Raw genomic sequence first — 23,833 nt, forward strand, 5'->3', positions numbered from 1 at the left:
CAAAAAAGAAAAAGTCATTAAATCATGTAAAAAATTTTAACTTAAAGCAATTTAACAGATTTCACATATTTGAGGATTGATTACTAGCACTAAAAAGTAGGTACATATGGAGACACAGAGATCATTTTATTAAGAAAAGCAAGCACAGAGAAACAGATCAACCTTTTAGTGTGGATATAACACTTTTCAGAAAAAAAGACTGGATATTTTTGTTTATTGACATGTATTCTCAATAATTTCCTGGGCTTTTTCAAATATATTACCTGAGGCTGAAGAATGAGCTTGGGGACTTGAATGCCGCGAAGGCAAATGATGATGAGAGTGTGTAAAAGTAGCTCCTTCTCCACTGCAATGTAAAATATTTTTAAAATGTTATGTTTTAGCTCTTTAATATAGATTTTATATAGAATGGCCAAAATTAGAAACACCACTGTTACCTCTGACTCTCCACCCTAAATTTAAAAAAATTTAAGAAAACATACTATATTGTTTAAACCAAAGAATGGCTGTAATTATATGTATCTCTATGTATTCTGTCTTTTAGCCCGAGTTCCTGAAATATTTCACATACATCTTCTCACTGTCCTTGCAAGATAAAATACGGCATATTATTTTCAGTTTACAAATAGAAAAACTGAGAAATAAAGAAGTCAAATGAAAGTCATCAGTTTGAAATATTTTGGTTGAATCCAAAATCTCTAGAAACGATATGTATGATAAACCCTATAAAAGGCCCTGGCAGCCTCCCTGCTCACGGACCTACACCTGTACATCTCTGACAGTTACGTCAAGACTCATAAGGTGAGCTGCACCTTGAAGACCTCAATGCCTGCAAAGATAGGAAGCTTTCCTGTTATTTCTTCTTATTTAATTCCACCCTATTCCAACTAATGCAGGCGATTAGACAGTCAATTTCTCAAATTATAGTGACATTTGAGCAGAATTTAATCTTTCTCTTCCAAGTTTCAAGTCTGCCATGGCCTATCTTGTAGTCAGGTGAAGAAGTTAAGCATCCCCACCCCTAATCAGTTGAGAATACAGTGGGGAACAGGTGCAGTGACTTCTGTAGCTCTCAAACCACATTATCTTTTGGCTACTGTAAACTCAGAAGATGAACAAGTCAACCACAGAATTCTAACGTAAACAACAATAGTGTATTCTTCTATTTTTAATGAAATCTTAATTAAACAGCTTTTCCAAAAACAACAATAGCTGAAGAACTGACATCACCCTGCTCTGTCCAGAGCAAATGCTGATCTGCTTCCAAGTGTCTTTTCCCCTCAACTGCACATCATTTTCTCTCAGTTTTGTTTGTAATCGTTTGTTAGGACTATCAGAGAATCCTCACACTGCTCCCGTGTCACGTTTGTTTCTATTATCCCTCCCTCTACAATCATTTCCAGTTTCTACTCTCCCTTACATCTACAACAGCAGGGTGATCCTGAATACATGCATGTTAGTAATTAAAATATATTTACTCTTTTCTTCTCCCCCAAATAATGGCTAAAGTGTTGTAAATTCCTATTAATTGTCTCATTTTCACATTTGCACAGAGGATTTTGATCTGGTGTAACTGCTGAACAGGCTAGTTGCCCAGCGTGTGGAGTAGCTGCTAGAAATGTCTTCTGCTTTGCCCTTCTTCTTCCTTTGGTTTTCTGTTTCTCATAAGATCATTATTTAGGTGCAATAACATTTGTAGATGGGACTGCATTATTCTCAGGAAGAGCAGAAATTCTTGACTCCTTCCTCAAAAGTTCTACAATGGGAGAGCTACAGTGGACCATATGGAGACATACAGAAATGAGAGGATTGCTAGGATGCTAGAATGATGGCTGCACAATGACTCTTCAAGGAAAGAAATTAGAAACCCATCTGGGTTACAGAAAGTTATTCTGCTAGGAGAACAGGAATAGGTAGCCACTGAGATGCCTGAGAGACAGAAAAGAGATGAGTCTTCCAGGGGACCTTAAGACATTTTCCAGTGTCAGAAATGTAGACTGTCCACTCACGTTCCTAGAAATAATAATTATGGAATAATCTATTCTTCAAGTGGAAAGTTTCAGAGATTTTAAAGATTTAACAGAACAAGAGTTACGACCTAGTATACTGTTTTCTAAATTTTCAAGGAAGGAAATGTCACTATGTAACCAACCCAGGAAAGCATTGAGGAAATAATATGTAGAAAAAGGTTTCCCATGGGAAAAAATACAAAGAAACTCCTAGATGAGCAATATTCTAACTTAACCTCTTTGTGGTAAATATTAGGGATAGTTAGGGAATAGAAAACTTAATGGAAGTAGTAAGAAAATTCATAGTAGTAAATCAGAAAGCAAGGGAAGCAAAATGCTTTCTTACTTTGCAGGAAATGCTTTATAGACATAAGAACGTTCAGAAGTAATAAGAGTATTGTAGGGCTTCCATCAAGGCTCCAGTTTCACACTCATTAGCATGCACTTGAGAAAGAAACTTCTTAAATGTGAGGAGTGGGTGACAGCTTCAGTACAAGTTCATATTTTTATGTTAAGCCAAGAATTCATAAAGTACTTTCAATTTCTTACTCATGATTTTTAAAATGTATTTTTAATGAATCTGCTTGAATTTCTAAAAAACCACAAAATACATCAATTTTAACTTAAAAAAAATCAGATAAATTAATTTTAGGTTCTAATAAATACACATCAAAAGCTGCTTACAGGAGCTGGTTAAAAGCATTTTTTTTTTTCCTGGCTGAGGAAGATTCGCCCTGAGCTAACATCTGTTGCCAATCTTCCTCTATTTCGTATGTGAGCTGTCGCCACAGCAGGGCCACTGACAGGCGACTGGTATAGGCTGGTGTCTGGGAACCAAACCCAGGCTGCGGACACAGAGCGTGCTGAACTTAACTTAACAACTAGGCTATGGGGGCTAGCCCTTAAAAACATTTTTAAACAAACTAAAGTCTCTATCATATACTTGGGTGAGAAGTCAGGATTATCCTGATATTAAATTTTTGCTTTGCTTTCAATTCAGTTCCTGATATTAACAACTAAAGCAATAGCTAAAGATTCAATATTACAATAAATATTCTACTGTGATCTCTCAATAGCTACAGTAACCAGCAAAAAAAACAGTAAGGAAAACTGCCTCAAAGATTAAAAAATCATTAAAACATTGAAAAATCCAAATAGAACTTAAAAATTTCCCCCTGAGGCCTAACAGTCCACCTATCATTTAAGCAGTTCTCAATTATAAACAAGTTATGCAGCAAAAGCTTGTTTTTAGGCTGGTTATTTGGACCTTAGAATATATTCTCCCACTTTTCAGTGTGATTCATAAATGCCTACTTATAAAACATTCATTTCAGTGTAAATTTCAATTACATTTAAGTTAAAACAGGCTTTAATATGGCAAGCTAATTAAAACTTATTTAGTTCAAAGTCCAACTGAAATTTTAAAAACTCTAATGTAATAAATTTTTTTTTTATTTCATTAGTAAATAGAACGGAAATAGTGAAAATGAAGCATTCAGCAATCTACCTTGAAGTGAAGTCAGAACTACATGAACTGTCCAAGACATTTCTTTTGGCAGCATTCAAGACAGGAATTGAAGGCATATCATTCACAGGTTCAGCTACAAAAAAAGATAAAAACCTTAAAATTACATATTTAGCATGTTTCCCACATTATTTCAAGAATTCTGGACCACAAATGGTTAAATTTAATCTCATTGTCCCTTATTACTTATAGAGAAATCATGGCATAAAGTTTTCTTCTTAAACTTAATTTTCAAAGGGTAAAATTTTCATTTGATAAAGATGTCATATATATACAATGGAATACTACTCAGCCATAAAAAAAGACAAAATCGTCCCATTTGCAACAACATGGACGGACCTGGAAGGTACTATGTTAAGTGAAATAAGTCAGACAGAGAAAGACAAACACTGTATGACTTCACTCGTGGAATATAAACTAACACATGGACAGAGAGAACAGTTTGGTGGTCACCAGTGGGAAGGGAGTTGGGGGGTGGGCACAAGGGGTGAAGAGGTACATATGGTGACTGACAAATAATAATGTACAACTGGAATCTCACAATGTTATAAACTATTATGACACTAATAAAAAAAATGACCAAAAAAAAAAGGTAAAATTTTCTTTAAACTCTTCTTGAAGTGTTCTGGTTTAAAAAAATTCACTTGATTAAGGCTAATTGGGGGGAAAAAAGCCTAACATAAAATACAGATATTTAAGATAAAAATAAATCTGAGTGTCTAACTGTGCTAAAGCTTTCATAGAACTTTAGTTACATGTGGTCATTTTTTGCTTCTTTATGAGACAGTTGGTATTTTGGAAATCAATTAAAAGAAGAGAAAGAATTTCATTGGTTAATAATTAAACCCACTGGTATAGTTCACATTTTTGTAAATAACTCTGGAAGAAGATTCTAAATTACTTTTGGCCTTTGAGAACAAACATAATAGCTACTGAATATTTTGAATAGCGGGCTTCACAAATGAAATCATAGAAAGCAATGTATGTGAAAATTCTACATTAATTGTGAAAAGTTGTACAAATATTGGTTATGATAATTACTAAAGACATCTGACTTTACTTAATGGCCTTAGGGAAGGATTTCAACTTCTTTATAGGTATTCTTTGTTACATAATAGCTCAATATTCAGAATCTGCCTTAAGCAGCTTAGAGATGGAACAGATTAAATATTCATTATTGCACATTTCACAGAATTTTGACTGAGATGGAGTGGGCTGCCTGAAATAGCTCATTCTACTCACTAGAGTGATATGCCTCCCCCTGACTACGTATTTTTTCCTCCTTCTTGATCTCTTTCTTTCTCTTTAATGTTTTTTGGGGGGAGGTGGTAGGGATGGGGATAAATAATAGTAGTGGTGAGAAAAATACCAAAATTTAGAGCCAAGGAAAGCAGCTAAGTAGTTGGGATGCACAATAATTCTGTTTTGTGTTGGGCAAGACAGCCACTGGTAGCAGAAAGAACTGGTCCCATAGTTCATAGTTATGCTGGAACAAAGTTCTTTAGTGGGGCTAAATTTATAATATAGGATCATATTTTCCCTGTAGAAATAAACCTCTGGTTTTATAATGGAAGCCAATGAAAAATTTGTTTTGCTTTAGAGAAAGTGCAGGAAGATTTTTTGTTCTTTATTTCTAGGGATCTTTATAATTATCCCTTTATTTCTGATTAGTTTTCTTATGTGCAATCAACAGATCATGATACTGTAATAATCACAAAACCTACGAGGTTTAAAAATACATATACAGGGCTGGCCCCGTGGCTTAGCGGTTAACTGCGCGCGCTCTGCTGCTGGTGGCCCGGGTTCAGATCCCAGGCGCGCAGGGACACACCGCTTCTCCGGCCATGCTGAGGCCGCGTCCCACATACAGCAACTAGAAGGATGTGCAGCTATGACATACAACTATCTACTGGAGCTTTGGGGGAAAAAATAAATAAATAAAATTATAAAATAAATAAATAAATAAAAATAAAAATACATATACAAACCTTTTTATGGTTTAATGGCAAATTCAAATTATAGATTAAAACCAAGCTGTAATTTCAGGATTCTGGGTAACAATGTTAAAAAACTCCGAATTTAATGTGGAATAAAAGCTAGGGGTAGGGGTAAAAGATGCAAAGAGAAGAAATGGGTAAACAGTTAAAGCTCAAAGTTCCACAATAGAAGGCTTCAAATTCAGAGCCATTCTCTCCATTTTCTTTCTCTCTCCTACATCATGTGTCTCTCACAGAGAATTTAGTGGCTTTAAATTTAAAATATTCAAAAGTTATCAAGGCTAATAGCTGGAATATGAAACAATAATAGGCTTCCCTCTAAAAGAATAACCAGGTGAGGTTATATAAACTTTCCATTTTGTTTGTTTATAAGAAAACGCAAAATTTAAGACTGTTTACCTCCCTGTGGGCAAACAACACGGGGCTGTACAAACGACGGCTTCACAACTTCAAACCACCAGAAGAGTTCTGCCATGAACACCAAATAATTACTCTATATGGAAGAGAGTTAAGAAAAATTAGTGAAACTAGACCAAAAAGTAATGATAAATAGAATTTTATTCTGTTCTACTTACTAAAATATAGGTTTAAATCTCATTCATTCATCACTGCAGTATATCTACTCTAGGCTATTAAATGTAGGACAGAATATTAATGCTTGTAGGTAAAATTTATAACAACTATTTAAAACCTCTTTGCTGATTTGCTGTCTAGTTCCAGAATGCTAGTCCAGTTGATCTGGCAGGCATTAATATCTCTGTGTAGAACTTTGAGATAAGGTATAAGGCCCTCTTCTTTCAAAGTCAATATTAACAACTTAGCCTCTGACATTCTGAAGTCGTTATCATTTAAAAAAAATAATTAAGTTCTTTCCAGATCCCCGGAAATTTCTTCAAAATGTAATCAGGCTGGGGCCGGCCCGGTGGCGCAAGCGGTTGGGTGCACGCGTTCTGCTGCGGTGGCCTGGGGTTCGCCGGTTTGGATCCCAGGCACACACTGACGCACCACTTGTCAAGCCATGCTATGGCGGCGTCCCATATAAAGCAGAGGAAGATGGGCACGGATGTTAGCCCAGGGCCAATCTTCCTCAGCAAAAAGAGGAGGATTGGCAGATGTTAGCTCAGGGCCGATCTTCCTCACAAAAAGAAAAAAATGTAATCAGGTGTCTAGCTAAAAATCTTATACCTATACGCTTGCTAATGCTAAACTCAACAGCAATCCAGGCACTAAACAAGACCAAGACTCTAGACTGTTATGGCTAATTCTTAATAATTTTGAAATGTACAAAAACGTTATTCATACAATTTAATGTATCTACTTAATTTTGAAAAGTTATTAATAAGGATAAGTCAATAATGTCATTTGACTTTTATTATTTTTATTTGAAAATGTGAATAATTTTTAAAATGACTTAAAATTAAAAGAAAGGATTAAGAGGGTCCTCAAAAGCACACTTCTACTATAAACTTGTATTTTAAAATGCATACATCATAAAAGCTGAAAAACATAAACATGAAGAATTATTTTAATTGTAGGCATTTGGTAAGTTTAAAAAAATAGCACTATACAAAATCTGTTTTTATAATTATTTAAAATAAATCACGCCAGGCCAGCCCCGTGGCTTAGCAGTTAAGTGCACACGCTCCGCTACTGGTGGCCCGGGTTCGGATCCCGGGCGCGCACCAACGCACCGCTGCTCCGGCCATGCTGAGGCCGCGTCCCACATACAGCAACTAGAAGGATGTGCAGCTATGACATACAACTATCTACTGGGGCTTTGGGGGAGAAATAAATAAAATTAAAAAATAAAATAAAATAAATCATGCTTTTTAAAGTCTGGATGTTTGGCATCTAATTAAATTGTTACTATCAAATTGATTAATATTTGATGAGTGAGGTCTTACTTCATATTAAATTTCAGTTTTCAAAATTATAATTGGAAATACGGGTGTTTTCCAATGCCTTGCCTTCTTCGAACTACCTGTTAACTATGATCCTCAAGGCTCTATAAACTCTCTTAGAGGTCATCCACTCTCTCTGTTTTCTCATATATAAGCTGGTGACTTTCAAATATTCATCTCTTATTTGATAGTTCCAGACAGCTATCTATCATGTATGTAGGAAGTTAGGAAAGAGAAGAATCAAGAGTGACTCAGGTTTGTCTCCAGCAACTGACAGTACCACTTAATAAAATGAGAAAACTTAATATAGTGGAAGGAGTCATGAGCTATTAGCTCTGAGATGCTGATTACACATTGAAGTGGACTTGTCATGTAGGTGGCTGAACATAAGCGTCTGGAGTGTTACAGAGGATACGGCAGAGTAGGGAATAGAATTTGGTAGGTTTCCTACTTTCAGCATTTGCTTTTAACTATAAATTCCCAGAATATTCAAACATTTATATACAAATACATATTATTTTAAGCAGTCAATAAAATCTGTGATTTGTTTGTTTGTTTTTGTGAGGAAGATCAGCCCTGAGCTAACATCCATGCTAATCCTCCTCTTTTTGCTGAGGAAGACCAGCTCTGAGCTAACATCTATTGCCAATCCTCCTCCCTTTTTTTTTTTTTTCTTTTTCCCCCAAAGCCCCAGTAGATAGTTGTATGTCATAGTCGCACATCCTTCTAGTTGCTGTATGTGGGACGTGGCCTCAGCATGGCCGGAGAAGCGGTGCCTCGGTGCGTGCCCGGAATCCGAACCCGGGCCACCAGTAGCAGAGCGTGCGCACTTAACCACTAAGCCACGGGGCCGGCCCCCGAGCAGCTGCTTTTTAACTGGCACCTCAGAAGCAGTTATTCCTGTGACACATGTCTGTCTTCACCAGCGGAAAGTCAGTTCTAAAGGGACAGGGATCTTTTTGTGTTCACTGATTTATCCCAACCACCTCGAACACTAACAGGTGCTCAAGAAATATTTCTTGAAACAATGGCAGTAAACACTGGCCTAAAGCTAACAGGCAGTGTGTGATCGTCTGCAGCAAAGGACATATGTAATCACTAATAAAATTGAATTCCTTTTTAAAACGTTCATTTCCAGACTATTTCCTTCCCTTCTTTCCCTAGGTTTTGTCAAGTTCTGAGACCTGAAGGATTCCTTTTCCCCAGATGTATTCCCCTGCCCTGCTGAATGTTGAAAAGTGACCACTACTTCCTTTATGCTCCCACTATACTATGTTAGCATTTATCTAAGATCCAGAAACATTTAATCTATGCTGTGGCAGCGTCCCACAAAACAGAGGAAGATTGGCACAGATGTTAGCTCAGGGCTAATCTTCCTCACCAAAAAACAAAAAACAAAAAATAAGCAGAAAAATCAAACAAAAACTGTTTTTTCAAAAGCTCTTTTGACTGATATTACACTTAATTTGTAAGCTTAAAGTGGCTAGGCCATTTATACATCTAGTTACATGTTTTTTCAACAAACAGAGCAAAGGAAAAAAGAATTATTTAATTTACCTTTATGGATGAAGCAGCATAGAGCATATCTTCCAGGGTGAAATGGCAACACTGGTTCAAATATTCTTGGCAAAATTCTTGAATCAGCTGCAGATTATACAGGCTATCAGCCAAAGACATGGTTTCTTTCAAACAAATATCTTCAAATAGCAAAAGAGGAAGGTGGTGACTTTGGGTTAATTTCGATAATATCCATTTCATTATTAGTGACTTAATACAAATACACAATTACATGGAATCTGTTTAACACACATACACATATAAATACAGCAGTCATTACACAGAAAGACTCAGAAACCAAGCACTACTTTACTCAACTCTCTTCCTCAGGATTATACGTAAATGTTCTTTTTAAAAAAACCTTTATTACTTATTAAATATTGTTGTCTTAAATATTTCTTACCACCTATAGTTCAGAAATATTTCACTGGAACACTTACCCTCTAATCTGACAACACCAGGACAGTAAAAATGAATAAGGGCAGCTAAAGCACAGCCATCTGTACCATCTTTCAACAAATTTTCTACCAAGGGAATGCAAGGCAGTTGCTTCAGCAATGTCTGCTCTTTCCTATAACGAGCCTACAATATAAAAAAAGAGATGAAAATAAGTAAGTATTAAACAACATACAGAAAACACCAGTATTGTAGATTGTAACGTATCAGTAATAAAATATAAGCCAAGAGAAATGAGAACTACTCACCAACATCCTTCTTTTCTAAATAATACATTAGTCCCCCCTTATCCAGGGTTTCAGTTAACCACAGTCAACCACAGACATCACCCGCTCCTGACATCCAACTATCGACAACATCATGCTCGACGATCCTCCTCTGACATACAGTCAGAAGGTCGATAGCAGCCTAACGCTAAGCCCCAATGCCTACGTCATTCACTTCTTCTCATCATGGAGGCATCGTATCATCTCACATCATCCCAAGAAGTGTGAGTACAGTACAATAAGATATTCTGAGACAGAGACCACATTCACATAACTTTTATTACAGTATATTGTTATAATTATTCTATTTTATTTTATTGTCATTAATCTCTTACTGTGCCTAATTTATAAATTAAACTTTATCACAGGTATGTATAGGAAAAAACATAGTATATATAGAGTCTAGTACTATCTGCAGTTTCAGGCATCCAATGGGTGTCTTGGAACGTATCCCCTGTGCATAAGGAGGGACTACTGTACTAGACATTACTTTACCAAGGTTAAATATGGAGCAATAGCACTATAGTTTCCAAGCTAAGTACTTAATATAATATTTTATATTGCTAATTTACATGTAATGACATTTAGCCTAAATATTTAAATATAAAAACATCACAAAATGGATTTGGAACTTTGCATCCAAATCATCAGTTCTGCTCTTCTGTAGATAATAAAATTCATTTACTTTGATGTTAGACTTAATTGAGACCACAAGTTCTTCTATGGAAAGACTCAAAGTTCTTACAAGAAAAGCACAAGAGTACTACTTGAGGAGAAAGAATTACAAGAGTTATCAAAATCAGCGAGGAGGGAGAAGAATATGATACCATTCTTAAAGGAAATTTGGCGATAAAAAACATCACTTTGAGGGGCCAGACCGGTGGTATAGTGGTTAAGTTCTCGCCCTCCACTTCGGCAGCCCAGGGTTCGCCGGTTCGGATCCCAGGCACAGACCTACACACCGCTTATCCAGCCATGCTGTGGCGGCGTCCCATATAAAGTAGAGGAAGATGGGCATGGATGTTAGCCCAGGGCCAATCTTCCTCAGCAAAAAGAGGACTGGCAACAGATGTTAAAAAAAAAATCACTCTGAGGAACTACAATAATATCACCAAGATACTCTGGCTTATCAGTTGAATGTTAAGCTAACACAAACTTGAACAACTCTGAAACAGAAAAAAACCCTCCCAATTGAGGTTTCATTAACCAATAACAGAGCAAGATTAAGGGTTTCTCCTCCCCCTCAGATAAACAGAAGAAACCTTTATTTTTTAAAGACTGCTTGGTGTGACTAGATATAAATTTGTAAGACAATTTTGAGACATGCTGTAAAACTCAGTGGTTAAGAGAACAAGCCCTTGAATCAGATTACCTAGGTTCAAATCCTAGTTCTGCCACTTTTTAGCTCTGTGATCTTGGACAAGTTACTTAAACTCTCATTTCTCAGTTTCCCCATCTGTAAAATGGGGATAATAACAGCACCTACTTCACAGAACCACTGGAGGATGACTTAAGATGAAAGACATGAAGTGCTGTGCACACTGCTGGGCACGTAGGAAGCACTCACTAAAGGGGAGCTGGTATTAGCTAGCAGCTCTCCTGAGGCCAAGAAAAAATAATGCTGACTTAATGAAGATGCATACTGAAGTATTTTATTAGCAAAATATATGATTATATTGGTTACTGATATTTAAATAGTTTTTTTTAAAAAGTAATCAAACTAATTTTTCTTCTAACTCCATCTAAATTGGTCATCTCCATACATTATAATTAAAATGTAATTATGAAATAAAATACTTTTGTGAGAATAAAAATATAAAAACAATTTACTGAAAGAGAAAATTTAACGTTCAGTGGTGAAGTTAGAGTTCCTTTAAATGCTATCCCTCAGGGCCGGCCCCGTGGCTTAGCGGTTAAGTGCATGTGCTCCGCTGCTGGCAACCCGGGTTCGGATCCCATGCGCGAACAGACGCACTGCTTGTCTGGCCATGCTGAGGCCATGTCCCACATACAGCAACTAGAAGGATGTGCAGCTATGACATACCACTATCTACTGGGGCTTTAGGGGAAAAAAAAAAATGCTATCCCTCAGAAAAGCATATGCACTAATGAAGAAGGAGATATCTATTCCTATTTCTCTCTCACTGGCTACCTAAGAACAAGATTCATGGAACATTTTTTCCTCTTGAAGATTTTCAGAGGAGCTTGTTCTTATTAATCAGTGCAGGCTAGACATCTGTATTTAACTGTATGTTCCAGACTCATAGAGCACCTATATTCAGAAAACACACGACATACATGCACTATACAAATTCTTTGATTATTGATGTTTACATAAGCCTTAGAAAACTTCCTCACTTTGCTGCTAGCAGACAGTTTAAAAATCAACCATGAAAAAAGAGGAGAGAAGAGGTGAGAGGAGAGAAAGAAAAAACAAATCAACCAGTAGCATATTCTAGCCTTAAGCTACCTTTCTCTCATTTGGTAAGCACTGTTCCAGATCCTTATACTCCTTTCTTTGGCCAGCTAGAAACAAAACAGTCTCCCTTCTTGGAAATCCTCTAAATTGGCTGGACTCAGTCCCTAACATCCCAGATCTCTAGGACTAGCTTGTTTTTAGCCTACAACCTGAATTGGACTAAGCTGAGCACCCAGGGTCATGGAACAAAGAACTGAATTGTGTGATTTGTTCTACACTGCTCTCTGCCAAGTAGCACTTCCATACAAGGCACACATACATCCACACACAGCTTTTATAATGCTTTAGCAATAAATGCCTATGGTTTAGAATAGACAATCAGAGATTTACGAGTGGCAGGCCAAAACATTTTCCTGAAGATTATACCCTAAAAGATGTATCAGGTAAATCAACTTTTAATCTTGAAGTCACATACATCTCCCAGAAAGTTCATTTGCAGTTCATGAAAGTTATAGAGTCTTTCTATAACTTCTATAGCAAATATGCTATAGAGCATATGTGAACATGCTATATGCTTTACAAACTTGTTGCATGAAAATATCCCCTGTTCTTTCCACAATAAATTGAGAAATTTGGCATTTAAAAGGGGCATCATATTTTCTATCTTTCAATATTATCGAGTCTGTCTAAATTATATTTTTATTTCTGAGGGTGTAAAATACCTCTGAAGTGGTCTAACCCCCCAGATTTAATCCTGAAAGATCAACCCTTAAAGTCGTAAGGATATGGAGAATCTGTCGCTTTTTTGTCACACACGAAGTGTTCCCTACAATTCAAGCTGAAAAGGAAATGATTCTTTGAAAAAGATAATTTAAAATACAAATAATTTATACATGCAATTCATATTAACTTTTAGTAAAGTTATTAAAACTAATGATAATCTACATCCATACTTCTTTTTTTACCTAGTTTCTGATGGTCTCTGAATATTGACAAAATTAGCAAAAGGGTGCTTACACTTTAAACTATTTTTAAAGATTCTAATCCAAACTTTGGCTAGATTTTATCTTTTTATTTTACATTATGATCAATACCTTAAAATCCAATCTCTATACAGTGACTAACAGAATTATATGAAATGACTATACCAGCAAGACATACATAATACCATTCTACAATTACAATTCTGGAGAGCAAATTGAAGTAGCTGGGCAAACTTACTGGAACCAGTTTCCAAAACCATTTGGAAGGAGACTTCAGAGGAAGCAGCGGAAAAAAAGGGAAAGCAAAAGGCAAAGGGAAAATTCATCAGAATGATTTTCGATTAACAAGTGACAGTAAAAGCTGATAGTGGAGTTCCAAGTTTATAGTTCTCATAACATTTTTTTAAATGTTAATTAATACTTTAGTTTAAAATATACAGGCTCGTGAGGATAAAGACCATCACCTTCTCCTCCCCTCATCTCCTCTCCCAGTACTGAAATTCATTTAGGATACTCAGGATATGTTGTGTACTCTGGCAGCAAAGAATTTTATTTCCGAGTTCTGGAATCACACATCATATTAAAAAATAAATCTACATCACAAAAGATAGGGAAGTAGAAAGTTTCTAGGGCTGGATTTGCAATCATTATAATTCTTAGACATTAGTAGACCAAGTCTGATAAGGCAGTATTCTTCCTGAATGGAAAAGAAGAAAGATTGCATCAATAGCGCACAGATAAAGCAAAGAGCAACGCAGACTTGAATAAGATGATCATTTCTTTCAACTATATAATTTCTTTTAATTAATGGGGGGAAAAAACTAGTTGGCAATTCTTCACAGTTAAGATTTTTACAGTTTCTAAAGCAAGTAGCTACTTATATAATAATTATTAATTTTACTATCTAGAGGTGTCCCAAAGAATATAATTTTACTTCTTTAAAGAGATGAATAAACTCATAATTTCAGATAATATAAATGAATAATTTGTGATTGTTTATGTTTGTATTTCTCAGCACAATTTGCAGTAGCCTTGAATAAATATTTGTTGAAGTGAACCAAACTAATGGGGACTGAGTTAAAATTGATATTCAATTTTTATGTAGAAAGTTTTCCTACATAAATTAATGGTAAAAATAAGATTATTTGGAAAAATAATTTAAAGTATTTTCAAGAATTTCAAGAACCAGAAAAATGTCACCTCAAGAATCAGAAAAATACCAGCTTCCTCCAAAGAGGTGACATTTTAAATAAACTGTTCTTACTGCATCAGGAAGCATAACCCTAATGATTTTGTTACATTTGAATCTCTCATTTATCCAGAAGTTGTTGGCAGCTGCAGTTATAATAGCCATAAAAAGGGCAGGGGCAGAACCAAAGAGCAGGAAGCTACTGAGAATGGGTCAGGGTTCCCAATGAATAACAGAAAATTCAAATACAAGTTGTCTTGTTTTCAAGACTAGAAAAATCCATTATATAGAAACTGATGATAACAAGAAATTATTGTGGACTGTTCAAAACAGGAGACGTGCAAAGGAGTCTCTAATGGTTCAAATTATTCTATATTTCTTATAAAATACTCAATAGGACTTTTTACTAATTCAGACTGCTCTGACCTTCCTCCTGCCTCTCCATTGATATAAATTCGTGACAGCAATCCTATTAGAGGAGAAAGGAAAACCATACAGATTGGTTATGTGAAGGAAATATGACTAAAAAAAGTAAATGCACTAAAAGAACAAATAAGTATCTACACTATTCATGCTTATAAACTTACGCTTCAAAAAGTTAGGGTTACGGGAAATGCTGAAAAGGGACAGGATATTTACAGTCTCAAAGTATATCCTCTCAAATTACTTCTTACAAAAGGAAAAATAATAACCATGCACTCAAGAAACCGGACAATATCATAACCAACCGATCAAGATGAACAGCATCTAGTAGGGGCAAATGGACATAATACTGTGAGAAGGACACACTTTAAACAGTGTTCCAGTCTAAAAAGCACAACTTTTATCTCATTATGAGAAAATATCAGAAAAACCCAAGTTGAGGGATATTCTAAGAAAATAACCTGGATTCTTCAAAAATGTCAAGGCCATAAAAAAAAGAAAAGCTAAGGAACTGTTCCAGTTTAAAGATGACTAGACATATGATAACTAAATATATTACATGATCTTAGATTGGATCTTGTACTGGAAAAAACAATATTATAAAGTACAACTGGAACAACTGACAAAATCAGAATACAGGCTGCAAGTCTGATCAAATTATTACACTGACATTACATCACCTGGACTGTGGCTCTGTAAACGAACAGCCTTGTTCTTAGGAAATGTACATTGAAACATTAAGCGGTTAAGGGATATAATGTACGCAACCCTCTTTTAAATGTTTCAGAAAAATTTACACATATGTGTTTGTGTAATATATGTGTGTGTATAAACATATATACATACATAGAGAGAGTAGAGAGAGAGAGAGAAAGAAAGCAAAGGTGGCAAAATGTTAAATTGATGATTCTGGATAAAGAGTATATAGAGTTCTTTTTACTATTCTTGCAACTTTTCTTAAGTCTGAAATATTTCAAAATAAATGTTTTTAAAAAGTTATACTAAGTCTACACCAATCCAAACCTTTGTAGAGTCTTGTGTCCAAATGCACACCACTACAAAGCTGTTGGAGACACCTAACTTTTTACTCTCTGGTAAAGACGAAAATCATGGTACTAGGACAGCTACTAACAGGGAAGTCTCTTCAGGCCAAACCATCTTTATAAAATATTGCTTGGAGGAAAAAAATCATGGTATCATTTCTGAATTTAAAAAATGTTTAAAATGCCAAGTTCCTCATTTAACTATGCTAAACGAGTTGCTAACCCAACAGGACATGAATCTAGACGGGGGTGCTGTTTTACCAGTGAGGGCGAGTAAACGACTATGAAAGAGGAAAAGTATGTTAGCAACAGGCACAAAGCACGAAAGGAATTAGCAGTGATCGAAGTCCACACAGGGATAAACTGGAATTATAGAACAGAACCTTCGGGGTAGAATACTTCAAAAATGACCTAATTTAGGCAGATGAAGTCTTCACAACTATTTAACTGAAATAATAGTATGAAAAAGGAAACCAAAGTAAATCTAAGAGTCAAACCAAATGATGTACCCGAGAATGACACACTATATTAGAACATTACATGTTCGTTTTATGTATTTACATGTGTATGAAATAGACAACTTGATCAATTACAAAGTTATAGGTTATAAATCAATGTTTCCCAATGTATGCTCCAAAGAACATTAATTCTATGGGACGTTAGTAGATGTCATTCATAAACGAGTTCAAAGATCATATGTGTTTGCGCAACGGCTAGACAGGCTTCTTAACTGGTGGCCTTTAATGTACTAAAATGGGTTGTAACATTCTTAAAGGGACACAGAGTAGGCAGCATTTCTCAAATATATCTGACTTCAGAACCCTTTTCCCAAATAGTATCTTAGGTACCGTACGAAGAAATGCAGTTCAAAAAAAAAAAGTGGGTTATAGTTTTTAATTTCCAAGGAACCTCGGTCAAGGTGGAAATTCACATGGGCTGAGGTAATCAAGCAAAGATGTCTAAGTGTTCACCTACTGTCTCACTGGGGAAAGTGTAGTCTATTTTGAGATTATACCTCCAAATGAAAAGCAATTAAAGCTCAGTGAGTATCCTTTCTGCAAAGGTAATTCCTTCATTCATCCAATTCCCACCCCTCTGTAAAATGCCTCACAAATATTTCTCTTTTAAAAGTGGCAAATGTTACAGTGAATAGACATGTATCTTTAATATTGTGAGATACAAACTTTACTCTATATAGTTAGTATTATAAACTTAAGAATACAAACCCATGAATTCACAGCTCTTTCAAAAATAATCCAAATGGTCTACTCACTAATTCCCAAATGTGCCATTTACTTGCAACTTAGTGTCTCCACTTACGTTATTCCCTATGACCTACTGCCCTCCTTTGCAAGTATCATAAAACCTACTAAGGCCCTGTTCAAGTCCCACATCCTCTAGAAGGCCGTCTTAGATACCTGACTCCCACCGTTACCATAAATCTACTAGTAATACATATATGGGAAAAATTTATGATAACCAGCTACTTACTATTTTCGCTAACCTTTTGTTTTGAGTCCCTTAACGATTAGTAAAATATTGAGAAGGGAAGATTTGAGAATCGTTTTAGTCATAGAATTTAGGACCCATTTAATCCAACTTTTTAACTTTTACAGATTAAAAAAATGAGGCCTAGAGAGGTCAAGTGCCTTTGTAAAGGTCATGAAGCTAGTTAGTGGCAGAACTAATCTACTTTAAGTCCAGTATTCATTTTACCATAACACTTTGCACAAACAAAGTCTTTAAGAGAACGAATGTTGGACTTAATGCCATTGGCTATAAACTTTAGAGATTTTAAAGTAGGGTTGTCAGATTAAGCAAATGAAAACAGGAGATACTCTTGCAACTTATACCAAAAAATTATCTGTGGTTTATCTGAAATTCAAATTTAACTGGGCATCCTACTTTAGAATCAAAAGGATTATTAGAAGCAAAACGAGCGACTTGGAAAAAAAAGAGAGAAAATAACATTAGTAAACTGTTTAAACAAAACATTTTCCTGGGGCATGGCACTGTCTAAAATGCCTTCCTCTTAGGACACCAACCAATCCAACAATCAGAAATACATCATCAGAAGATCTAATAATCTAAAGAAATACCTTTGGAATTTTAATTTTGGCCCAACACTAATAATATAAAGTGCAAGTAGCCCCCAACAAATGCATGTGTTTTACCAAGATGGTTGTAAAAAGTAGTTTCATAAAATAAACTCTACTGGAGATCTGAGTTGAGAACAGTTGGAAAAGACAAAAGGTAAGATATGGTATCATCCAACACCACGGGCTCTGTCTATACCTGGGTAATAGACAACAGGGCTAGGCATCTGGGTATGCCTCACTAGGAAAGCTAGCTCAAGTAGGTGGAAGGCATGGCAACTTCTTACCAACTGTATAGCAATAAGAAAGAACAAGTCATTCTATCTCTCACCCCTAAAAGGAAACAAGATCAAGAATTTTGCTTTTACAGGAATAAAAATCAAGAATGAAACGACTGTATTTCCAGCCAAACCAAGTAGTTCAAATGCCAAAAATCCCATTGTTAGGTTACAGAGATTTCTCTCCCTAGTTTATGCTGTGACAGTGTGTTTCTTCATCATGTTGACACCTGTACTTTGCAGTAAGACTGTGAAATTAACACTTATTTTCACGAAGATTCTAACAATGGAAAAAAAGATAAAATTCATATCCAAATGAAGGTGTAAATGCTATGTTTGTGCTAAAACTAAAAATGTGTGCTTACCCAAATATTTAAAAGTGAGTCACATTCATTTATTCATTTACTCAATCAGTCACTCAACAAATACTGATTGGGAGGTTAGTATGTGCAATTGCATGGGGCTGCGTGGTATGAAAAAGTCAAAGCTTTTTCATAACACAAGTAGTGTCTAGATTCCGTATAGTTTGTTTTTCTTAAAGATCGCTTAATCTGGTTGTTTGGAAAACAAATGGCATTTTTTTCCATAGAAATAATGTTTATTGGGTCCTATGACAGCATATAAAATCCCCATTTAGTTCATAATGTGTAGGCAATACTACAGAATTTAATCATTATATATAATAAGATCTCTAGGGAGAAGGGTCATCAGTGTTACAATTTAGGATGATGCCATCTTAACCTTATTCCTGATGAGAGCCAGGAGCAATATGGGGGGGCAAGATCTCCAAGGCAATGGTTTCAGCTCCTATGGTATGGGAAAGAGAAAGGGAGGGCACCTAATAGGATAGAACCGGGGGAAGTGAGATGGGAGAGACAGGGAAAGAAGTTGGTTAAAGGCGGGAAAATGGAACACATAATCTGGGGTGATGGGGAAAGAGATTACCATTCTGATTGTCCTTTGGGGAAAGGAGGCCAACACAGTTAAGATGAAGTATCGGGCATTGGGCATGGACAGCATTTTCAGAAGCTAGGCAGTAAGCTAAATGAGGGAAATCACTGTGATCCCAAAACATCAAATTCAGACAAAATTTTAGGTGTCTTCTATAAAATTGTTCTATTGAAGTTAATAATATGCAAAACAGCCGTCCCTTTCCTTCCTTTTTTCTCTTTCTTACAGAGGTTTCAATTACTAACAGCATTGGCCCAAAATGAACAGAAGTATTGTATAATAATGAAGAGATTTAAAATAATCCAAACAAAAAACAAAGTCTCTGAATAATTATATCTTACACCTCAATTCAAATGCTACAAATTATGTTTAAAAGGCTTCCATTATAATACATTTTAAAAGATGTAAAAAATATACTTTGGTCTTAGTATATGACAAACATATAAATAAATTTTCAAAGAAGAAAACTCTAAAAGCCTGTTCAAGCATTTTTAAGGAATGAATCCACGTTAATGTTTCTTCTTTACTCACAGAATAACCATAGGTAAAACTTACAATTCCTGAATACATTTTAAAGGTTGGGCCTATTACAAATCATTATAAGTTTGAATACATTGAAAACTGTTTTCTTGTTGTTTCATATATTTTACCAAACAAAGCAAAACCATTATTTTTGCCAAAAGAACCTCAGAAATTGAGCTCTAGTCATTAACAATTTTTCCTAAACGCCATCATCCAATTAACTTTCATTTTGTACTTTTACTTACTTGGTGTTTATGGCACAGCTTTCTAGGGCACAGTTAACATCACCAAAAAATAATCCAATGAACACAGTTATTAACATTTCCCAAAACACTACATATATGTGAACATATATAGAGTCTCATAAAGGCACCTTTTTTTTTCTTTGAAATATATACCTTTTGACCTCCTGGAGCTTCAACTGTGTGATGTTCTTTCAATTTCTGTTCTTGTTCCATTATATCTTTCAAATGTTCATTTACCTGAAAATATAAAAATTTTATTTTTACAAAATTTTTTAATAAAAATACTAATTTGAATTTATATTCAAATATAACAATAAAATAACATGCACCTTTAAATGCCTATGGTCAGATCTCTGCTGCCAAATATCAGTACCACTCAAATGAAGAGAATTTCATTTTCCCAACCAGAAAAAAGTATTTTACAGGTGCTTTGATATTCTAAAATTCATTCATTAATTTATCAAATATTTATTGAGCACCTACTGTATGTTAGGACCTGGCTGGAGTGCTAGAGGAAAAAAGGTACTCCATAACTTCAATTTTAATGGTTAAGCGGCAATAAAACTTTTTTTTAGTAAAAATTTTACAATCTCTTTTAGGACTAGTAGATAACAATTATTTTCCCCAAAATTAACGTTTTCATTATCAACAGAAAACACTTTGAATCAAGTTCTTAAGCTGTGATTTCACAGACATGTCCCTGGATCATGAGTGGTTCTTTTACAGTGATAAGGCCACAGTTAACATGCATGAAAAATTTTTGCATATGGGAACATTTTTGGGAGAATGTCCAATTTATCTCCTATCAGATTGTTCAAACAGTCCATAATCCAAAAACGTTAAGAAACAGTCTATCTAGTGCATAGAGTAATTCTTGAGACCAGTTTAGACAATTCTGGATTTTGAGTTAATGATTTTAAGGTCACTCTAGTAATAACAAAGTTCAAATTAATTAATAATGGCATTCTAGAAGATAGTAAAGCCATTATCAACCACCATAACTCTAAACTAAATCAATAATTTTCTAAACTCTTCTACTGTCTTTGTTTTTTTTGTGAGGAAGATCAGCCCTGAGCTAACATCCATGCCAATCCACCTCTTTTTGCTGTGGAAGACTGGTCCTGAGCTAACATCTATTGCCAATCCTCCTCCTCCTTTTTTTTTTCCCCTTTTTCTCCCCAAAGCCCCAGTAGATAGTTGTATGTCATAGTTCCACATCCTTCTAGTTGCTCTATGTGGGACGCGGCCTCAGCATGGCCAGACAAGCGGTGCGTGGGTGCGCACCTGGGATCCAAACTCGGGCCGCCAGCAGCGGAGCACGTGCACTCAACCACTAAGCCGGGGGCTGGTCCCCTCTTCTACTGTCTTAAAATTCAGTTCAGTGGCTAAAAAAATTACTGGAGAGTTTTAATTTATGATAAATTTAAATAATAACAGTTACTAAGAGTCTTCTTAACTCATCGCATTTCTAAGGCATTAACAAGGAATTTAATCAACAAACAGGTTTACTTTGGTTTGTGAAGCTGCAGCACTCTAAGATCTCTTAGTTAATCATAGATCGTCAACTTGGTTGTATAAAATACTCGAAGAGACAGGAGGATTAGAAAAGACCTGGGTCTGACTCAAAAACCGCACTTACAAACTGTGACTTTAATAATTTCTTGATATTTCTGAGCCTTAGTTGCTAGTTTGAATAAAGTGGTTTGAGGGATTACGGCTCTAAAATTAGTCCCCAGTGATGCCCTTGAGTGTGGGCAGGACCTGTAATTTGCTTCTAACCAACAGAATACAACTAAGGTGATGGGACATCACTTCTGTGATTTATGTTACATAACACTGTAATGTCCATCTTGCTAGCTGACTCTTGCTGGCTTTGATGAAGCCAGCTGCCACTCTGTGAGCTGCCCTATGGAGAGGCCCACATGGAAAGGAACTGAGGGCAGCCTACAGCCAACAGTCAGTAAGACAGTGAGGCCCTCAGTCTAACACCTGAACTGAACCCTGCCAACAACCAAATGAGCTTGGAAGTGGCTCCTTCCATGGTCAGACTGTCAGATAAGACCTCAAGCCTGGCCAATATCTTGACTGCAGCCTTGTGAGAGACTCTAAGACAGAGGACGCAGTTAAGTATTGCCTGGATTTGTGACCCACAGAAATTGATAATACTGAGATAATAAAAATAAGCAAGTAATGGGGCCGGCCCGGTGGCATAGTTTTTAAGTTTGCGCGCTCTGCTTTGGCAGCCCGGGGTTCGTAGGTTTGGATCCCGGGCGCAGACCTATGTACTGCTTATCAAGCCATCTGTGGCAGGCATCCCACATATAAAGTAGAGGAAGATGGGCACGGATGTTAGCCCAGGGCCAATCTCCCTCAGCAAAAAGAAAAATTTTAAAATAAATAACTGAGGTAATACAAGTGTGTTGTTTTAAGCAGCTAAGTTTGTGGTAATTATTACACCACAACAGTTAATACAGAGAATAAAGAGATAATGTATAAAATGTACCAAGTAAAGTATATGACACACAGCACATATTCCATAAACAGAAACTACTGCCATTATTTATAAACAATATATCCCCAAAGTAATACCAGATAGTTAAGTGTCTATAAGGGCTTTAATAAATCCTAATCAAAATACTGTAAGCTGATGTAATGGTATAAATCATCCAAAATACCAAAATCATGATTATAAGGAAATTTTACATGTTGATAATTTATTAACTTTCATAATAGGGAGAATACAAGAAAACTATAAGATATGGTGTCACTTCAAGTTATTTAACCTACAGAAGACAGATAAATGAAATAATTAGCTTAGCGAGTCTCAAACCAGTTCCAAATGCTGGTAGAAAGTTCTACCGCTAAAGTTGAATCATGACATTCTTTGTACAACTCAAGGATAAAAGTTAAAGGAATGTATCAAAAAGCTCACCATGACTTAGAAATAGCTCACTACCTGAACAAGTGTTGAGGACTAATGAATTAGAGAACAATATATAACAAATAGTTGGCTCTAGCAATATGAATTAGTTAAAAATAAATTTGCTATAGTCACATACTAATTTTAAAATAGCCATTAATTTAAAAATATACTCTACCTTTTATTTAAATTTTTTCATTTTAAAATACAAAATAGTAATGTGTATCTTTGCCTTAATTTAAGTCTCAAGTTAGTCGTGTGTGTGTGTGTGTGTGTGTGTGTGCGTGTGTGTGTGTGAGGAAGATTAGCCCTGAGCTATCATCTGCTGTCAATCCTCCTCTTTTTGCTGAGGAAGATTGGCCCTGGGCTAACATCCGTGCCCATCTTCCTCTACTCTATATGGGATGCCTGCCACAGATGGCTTGATAAGCAGTGCATAGGTCTGCACCCGGGATCCAAACCTGTGAACCCTGGGCCACCGAAGCAGAGCACGCAAATTTAACTACTATACCACCGGGCCAGCCCCTGAAGTTAGTCAATATTTTTACCTTCCTCCTGAACAATATAAAGACCTCAGAAAGGCTTTAATTCCAATCACCTTCTCTCATCTTCCATGTTATTTTACCTAGAATTATAGTTCTTTCTTCTTATGGGCCTCAAAATCAGACATTATGATGGTTTTTTTCAACACTTAGATTTACTCATATGTATACCAATTTTGCTCTTTATCATTGCTTCCTACATCCCACTTCTTTCTTCTAGGTTCAATTTCTTTCTTCCTGAAGTACAACATTTTAGTAGTTCTTTCTGCCAAGGTCTGAGTGATAAACTACCTTTCTTTGTTTGAACAAATCTGATTTCACCTTTAACCCCAAAGGAAAGGTATAGAACTCTAGGTTCAGTTACTTTTCTTCAGCACTTTGAAGATTATGCTGCATTGTCTTCTGGCTTCAACTATTACTGCTGAGAAGTCTACTGTCAGTCTTTTATCTTTGGAGATCTGTACTTTTATTACTATATGGGTGGGTAGGTGTGGATTTATTTTAATTTATC

At 35.7% G+C, this 23,833-nt stretch overlaps 1 protein-coding gene across 4 annotated transcripts in view; it reads right to left on the reverse strand.

Moving 5' to 3' along the window:
• CAMSAP2 (calmodulin regulated spectrin associated protein family member 2) overlaps positions 1-23,833 on the reverse strand; it is a 116,618-nt gene that overhangs the window by 13,239 nt on the left and 79,546 nt on the right. For all 4 annotated transcript variants that reach the window (XM_087424316.1, XM_004438972.3, XM_014794122.2 and 1 more), the window contains 6 exons: positions 20,014-20,097; positions 9,430-9,571; positions 8,990-9,129; positions 5,931-6,024; positions 3,517-3,610; positions 264-346 (listed from right to left, as the gene is read on the reverse strand). In XM_087424316.1, the coding sequence (XP_087280442.1) occupies positions 264-346; positions 3,517-3,610; positions 5,931-6,024; positions 8,990-9,129; positions 9,430-9,571; positions 20,014-20,097 (637 nt within the window). The remainder of the gene's footprint in view (positions 1-263; positions 347-3,516; positions 3,611-5,930; positions 6,025-8,989; positions 9,130-9,429; positions 9,572-20,013; positions 20,098-23,833) is intronic.

The sequence above is a fragment of the Ceratotherium simum genome, chromosome 36 (genome assembly GCF_057802395.1).
Source record: "Ceratotherium simum simum isolate JZ-2026a chromosome 36, ASM5780239v1, whole genome shotgun sequence".
Lineage (NCBI taxonomy): Eukaryota > Metazoa > Chordata > Mammalia > Perissodactyla > Rhinocerotidae > Ceratotherium > Ceratotherium simum.